This window comes from Chlamydotis macqueenii, chromosome 6, assembly GCF_036417535.1.
Source record: "Chlamydotis macqueenii isolate bChlMac1 chromosome 6, bChlMac1.mat, whole genome shotgun sequence".
NCBI lineage: Eukaryota > Metazoa > Chordata > Aves > Otidiformes > Otididae > Chlamydotis > Chlamydotis macqueenii.
Window position 1 is genome coordinate 29,290,851 of NC_141561.1, and position 6,897 is coordinate 29,297,747.

General features: G+C 37.0%; 1 protein-coding gene across 1 annotated transcript in view; it reads left to right on the top strand.

Moving 5' to 3' along the window:
• CCNYL1 (cyclin Y like 1) overlaps positions 1-6,897 on the top strand; it is a 33,789-nt gene that overhangs the window by 18,322 nt on the left and 8,570 nt on the right. Inside the window, exons 5-8 of the mRNA XM_086751581.1 lie at positions 924-959; positions 1,660-1,711; positions 4,282-4,401; positions 6,469-6,635. Coding sequence (XP_086607707.1) covers positions 924-959; positions 1,660-1,711; positions 4,282-4,401; positions 6,469-6,635 — 375 coding nt within the window. The remainder of the gene's footprint in view (positions 1-923; positions 960-1,659; positions 1,712-4,281; positions 4,402-6,468; positions 6,636-6,897) is intronic.

Genomic DNA, 6,897 nt, shown 5'->3' on the forward strand with positions numbered 1-6,897 from the left:
TGGCTGCTTGACCTATTGTGGGTACCACAGGAGTCTTTTGTGCACAGATGATACCAGCCAAAAATTGAAAAGAGTTTTACTGTGCTTGAAGGGAAAGTTAGGCAAAGTAGATTCAAACCCATAAGGCTTTACTGTTTTAACACTTCGTAGAGTTCGGAAATGCCTAAGTTGATTTGTCACTTTCAAGCTTGGTTTCAGAGATATTTAGCATGTCACTTCTCCTTTTCTAGAGAAAAAAAAACCTAAAAGATAGAGCTTGTGTGATTTTTGAAGTGGTGTACAGCTGGCAAGAGATCAGAGCTTCCCCATGATGGATTCCTGTGGTGGCAGTGTTCCTGTTGTCACTGCCAGTAAAGTATTTTAAATTTGGCCACAGTAGATGAGTGTCCGTATTACACCTATTGCCTTACTTGACTCAGCAGAAACTGAGATCTGTTCTTGTCCCTTTCTTGGATTATGCTGGCATAGTATAATCTTTATTATTCTCTTCTTTAAGACGGGTCCTAAATTAGACAGCCAGAGATACAGATTTGAAACGTGAGCAGAATGTCCACAACAGTGTATGTAACATCAAGTAGAAATTTTATTATATTTTACTTATGAATAGTCCACATTTTCAATAAATGTCACCTAATCAGGCAATGAAGATGTGTGTTTAAAATGTGGTATAATATTCATTTTGTGGCACAGATATCTGTACAATGAATATAAAAGTAGTTTGGATAGCAAAGCTGATTTGGGCAGTTCCTGTTCAGACATGTAAACATCAGAAATGAGACATAAAGTACTTAAGAATGTGAGAGGAAGCAAATACATAATAGATTCTGAACATTTTGCCTTGAACAACAGCTTCTGCAGTGGAATAGTGTGCACAAAATGTGCTTTGCTAAGTTTTTTTTCTTTTTTTTCTATCTCCTTTTTAGTGTAACATTAGCAATATTCTACCATATAAAGAACAGGTGAGTGAACTTTTTTCCCCTGAAATCTAACAACTTTCTTTTTGAGCCAGGGATATGATCTTAGTCACTTCAGGAACAGGTAGTATAACTTAAAGGAGTTGAAAAATCTGATGCTTTAGGCTGTATCTACTTCCTGTTTGTACCCCCTCTTGAGCTGATATGGAAAGGTCAGTAATACACTCATCCAGTGGCACATGCTTCATCAATAATGAAGCATAAAAAGTCAAAACGGAGGGAGTGAGGAGAATACGCTTGACTCGCCACAAATCAGCCTTTGAACTTTGTTTAGCCTTTCCTGAATACAGAGGTACAGATCGGTTTTGATGGATGAAGGAACGCTCTGTCCCCTGTACAAATAACCCTTGCCGTTATAGCTAGTTAGAGCAAATGCTTCACAATTACAGTGCCTTTTTGAAATAAATGCTGTTAATGAGACAGTTTCACATTTTAAGGGAGAACTGTACTAAGCATAATATGAGAACATGAGAACATTCATTATTAAGCTTCTTTAAATACTTAGTTATGAGATCTCATCATTTAAATGCTTTGCAAAAATACAATGTAACTTCATACCATATTCTAGGAAAAGCTGAACTATAAAATATGTCCCTTTATCCTCTTTAATTAATAATACTTTTTTAGGGGAGCATAGCATTACCAATGAACACTTGTTGCTAAAACAGAGATTTTTACTTTGTAGAGATTCTGACAGATCATTGGATATTTTTGATGAAAAATCTCATCCTCTCACAGTAAGTGTAACTTTTGATCCTCTGAATGTGTATCAATATACATAATTTTTAACATCTTGATTTGTATTGTATAAGTCACAAAAATGTCTTAACACCAGGTCACAAGCAAATTGATCTTAAATTGTGTCTTTATATATAAAACATAGTGCAGACAGTGTCCTGTGGACTTTTGGTATCAGCTAGATCATGAACAGAACCCAGTCTTTCTAAATGTTGCAAAGTGTGTTTGATTTTTTTTTCTATGCTTTGAATATAAATAGAAAGTAGGCATGTGCTGATTCTTGCATATTTCATATCTGAACTTTCTTGTCTGACTCCTTTCTTGCCACCTTTAACTCTACTTTGAGTCTTTTCTATTCATTTAGGAAGACGTGTTTGGTAAATATGTGCCAAACCTTTTAAATGACTACAAATAGGAGAACGTAATACATGAAGCATCACACAAAGTAGAAGACTAGTCTGGTCTTTAAAAAACCTGAAAGGCAAAATTTTAAAGTAAATATACTTAATGCTGCTTGCAGTTAACAGCTAGGAGCATTCAGCATGTGATTTTAATGTGGCTCGTCCTGGTACACCTTTTTAGATAATCTTGAAGATGCAAAATCTCATAGTACAGGCCAGCTCAAGAGCAGAGTGTGTGCTTTTTATGTCCAGTTTGAGCACTACTAGCTTAATGTCTGTCCTATAGGACCACTTCCTTTGGTTTTAATTTGAAATGAATTTAGCAAAGTTCTAGTGGCTTTAAAAATTCAGTTTGCTCTGGGACTTATCTGAGTGAATGCAGCTTAATCTATCTCACAGATTTGGTTTGTTAACAACAGCTTTTAATAAACAATTAAGTATTTTAAGGTTGTTACAGTTTCAACCCTAAATATGATCCATTGTGCTAGGAATTGTACATTGAATAAGTAGAACTCTTTACTCAATAAAAATAATTAACTTCAGGAGGAGAGCTATATAGAAGATTTATTGTATGGACTGTGGCACTTGAAGAGAAAAGTCTGGTCTAAAATTGTTTGAACTGCCTTAATCTGTTGTTTCACATTGAAAATTATTTATACAAGATGAACTCCACTTCATCGGACAATTTATTTTCTTTATTTAGCAACCTGATATCTTTTGATCCTTTCATATAGCCTACCTCCTATTTAATAAGCATGAACAGAGGAAAATAATTGTCTTTTAGGGAACATTTAAAGGTCTCTTCTATCTTACTACAGTATAGAGACTGAAATAGAGTAATGGCTGTATGAGGGGAAAGATACAAATGGCTTGTTAGTTTCTACAGCAATAGGGTTTTGGCTGGGTACCTACAGTTCCTTTAAAAAGGTTAATTTGCTGGAAAACTCTCTGCACACCTTGTCCTCTAAAGATTCAGTCACAAGGAGTTCAAATGCAGGCTCTGTTGACCCTAATAGCAGCAGTAACAAACTTCAAGTTACCAGCATCACAGGGCTTAGTCACAAATACTAGTCTCAGGCCTTTCCTCCTCAGTTCCAGTCAGCAAAAAATGTACTTCCAGGTGTGCTTTTGGACTACTTCTAGCTCAGGAATTATGCGAGGGCAATTCTGCTTGTGTTATTCTTAATGTTGCATGCCCACCTTGAAGAGGTAACCTCCATTGGTTAGTGGTGTATTAGAAGGCTGTGTGGAGAGTACAAAGTTAATATCCTTCATTTTATTTGACACTGTTACCTGGCTATTTTAAACTACAAAACTACGTGAAAATGCTTGCTGCTTTGCTTACCCTATGACTGCTTGTTTAATGTCAAGCAGCTATGCTGTGCTCATTTGATATCTTTACTGTACTATAGGCCTAACGTAGGCTGTAGATAGAAACCTAGTGCACTATCAGTCTTGCAGAATCAGCATGTAAAGCTGGATCTCTTGATGTTTCTTCCCTCCAGGAAGAGTGCTGTGTCTCATTTTAGGATTGGTTTTATGCACTGTTTATTTCTAAGCTTTTCTTCTCCCCTGTATTAAGAAACAGTTTAGCATCGTGTCAAAGATAAATCTAGCTGTTCATTAGCTTTGTCTTTCTGGAATCTCTCAAGAATGAGTCCTGTGAAGACAGCATAAGTTACCTTCCAGTTCTGCCTGTGACAGAATTATTGACATGTGTTCTTCAGCTCTTCCTGAAGGGGAGTCTTGTGAAGTCTCTTAATTCTGCCTTTTGAAGAGCCAGTACTTCCCTGGTGTGTATATATCTCTGATTTTCTTGCAAGGAGAAAACTGTTTTTTTTTTTTTTAATCTCTTAGTCTGTAAAATGTTCCATGGACAGTAGTTAGCACCTGTAATAATGATGGTAGTTCATACTTTTTCTCGCCTTACAGATCAAAAAAGTGTTCAGAACAAACATTATCAGCTAAGGCTATTGTGTTTTGTTTGGAAAATTCATAATATTGCAAGGCTACTTGCTTCTTTCAATACATAATTTTGTTCTGTCTCTGTGACAGGGAAAAGGGATATACACTTCTGCTTGGTGAGAAGAAACAACCATGTGTGTCTGTTCTTTAAAGTCAGTATTAAGTAAGACAGATTTTCAGTAATTCAGAGAACTTTCTTTCAGCGGGAAGAAGTTCCAGACGACTACTACAAGCATGACCCTGATCACAAGCACATCTACCGGTTTGTTCGGACACTTTTCAGCGCTGCGCAGCTGACAGCTGAATGTGCAATAGTGACACTGGTAAGAGATGCGCAACTACTGAAACTAGAGCTTTTGGAAGGCTTTTTTTCTTCCCTCAATGAGTCAACTGGGCTGAACTGACATTTAAATAGTTACAGTATCTTATAAAACCTTGTTAATAATGAAAACACTCTCTACAAGTGCATTCATTACAGAAGATTTCTAAATAGTTGCAGAAGTGGTTAACTAAAAAGGAACTTACCCTTTCTATGTATGAATGTGTAATGCTTAATTACTTGTCCAATCAAACACTGTTTGTTTCATAATATATAACTTGCTGAAGAACCTTGAGAAAGGCAGAACAGTGGGACGCCGTAAACCGGGCTATAAAAAGGTCAGACACAAAAACATCTTTTATTTTAGTTGTGTGTAAGGGAAAGTGGGAGTTTTGAGTGCATACGAACCAGAACAGTGCAAGTAACACCACCTAAGAGGTCGAGGATCGATACTGTAGAAACTCCAGGAGATTAACTTTGTCATTATTTTGTTCTTCAGTCATTCACACCTTTCTATCAAACTTTTCTTCATTAAACCAAAGAGGCTACAACTCTTTTCCCCAGGTGACATGGAGGTACTTGGAACTCAAAAACAATAGTGAGAAAATAATCTTATTGTGGTTTGTTGTGTGATTTCAGAAAGCAAGATGGATATAAAAAACTGATGATGGTACTGATTATTTATGCATACACACACACACACACACACACATATGCATGCGTGCATGCATACACGTATATGAAGGGAAAGAAAAAAAACCGCACAACCTATATAATTGCTGCATTAGATAATCTCACAAACCGCACTTCGTTGCATACTAGACTTCAGTCTTCATTGTGATTCTGTCTAAAAACAGGAGAACAGGAGAGAGAACTGTCACCAAGAGACAATGTGGCAATTAAGCAAACTCAGCTTGAAGAGCTGCCTTTAATAAGGAAATAAGTAATTAGAAGGGCCAGATAGTTAGAGCTATTGAAACTCTGAAAGTAGTCTGATGTTTTTGCTTTTCCAAAGATGAGCAATTTTGACAGAACAAGATGATAGCTAACCCCAGGCAATCTAGCCAGCTGAAGTATTTACAAGAAATAGAAATAGTTTCCAAAGTGGATTTTACCACTAGATGGCTCTGTTATTATAGGAACACATTTAGTCTACTTAAAGGCTACAAGGAAAGGATGGGAAGAAGGTGTGGAGAGACCCTAGTAATAAAGATTGATTCTGCCCTTAGACCTGTACAACAGCTTCCTTCACCCACTAGTTTATCTGAGGTTTCATGAGGAGCTTGGACTTCATTTATGGAATAGAACTTTAAAAGCAATATATATTCAGATTTGAAGTGCAAATTACTTAGGATGTGGATTATTATAGGAGTGTGAAATAGCAGAAAACTTTTAAGGAAGGGACTGATTCAACATCTTTGGGCTGATTCGAGATTACATGGGAGGAATGAGTAAAAGACCAATTCAGATCTTTGGATTTGGGTATCTTTCACTATCTAAGCAGTTGGTGATGTAAATGAAAGCAGAGGATGACATTGTTGTGGGTGAAGGATGGAAGTCTGTTCTTTACAGGGTAAGGTAGAAATAGCACTATAACGCCTTTTGTTGTGGAAAGATAGCAATTAATGCATCTCCCTCCCATGACCGGAGATCACAGTGCCGATTTTTAGCACTTCCTCTTAAGCTACGAGTGCTGAACCTTCACTGTGATGAAAGGCCAGTGTGATGCTGAGTGATCTACTATCCCAGATAGGCCCTAATAAGAACCTGTCAGTGACTGTGTGACTCGGCCACAGAAAGAACTCTAGCACTGTCTCCCTGAACCAGCAATGCTCGTTGCTCAGAACTGATTCTTTAGTATCTTTATTGTATACCTTGGTGGTCCAGTTCTTGTGTTGTACTAAAAAATGGAACCTGTAACTCCTGAAAGTTTGGATTCTAAAGTGTAAGTAGTAATCACTAATACTTATTTTGACACTTAATGAGATAAAGTAGGACTGGCATGTTTGCTGCTTAGAACTCAGCTCCAAGTCTTAATTACAAACATAAAACTGGTTTTTTCTTTTTATAGGTTTATTTGGAAAGGCTTCTAACCTATGCAGAGATTGACATATGCCCTAGTAACTGGAAGAGGATAGTCCTAGGAGCTATTCTGCTGGCTTCTAAAGTCTGGGATGATCAGGCTGTATGGAATGTGGATTATTGCCAAATATTGAAGGACATTACTGTTGAGGACATGTAAGTTGCAAGGTTTGGCTAATCTGCAGTGGTGGGGGTTTTGGGGGGTTGGTTGTTTTTTTGTGTTTTTTTTTTTTTGTTTGGAATAGCAAATTTTGTGATCATACTGAAAAAATGTCTCTTTCTGGTACTATAAGATATGTACGTGATGTACAGCTGGTGTCTGGCCTCATTCCGTTCTTTAACATAGGAAACTTCGGATAACTCTGCTTTGAGACAAATCTGTATTAATATTTCTAATGACAGGGGTGAGTAACTTCAA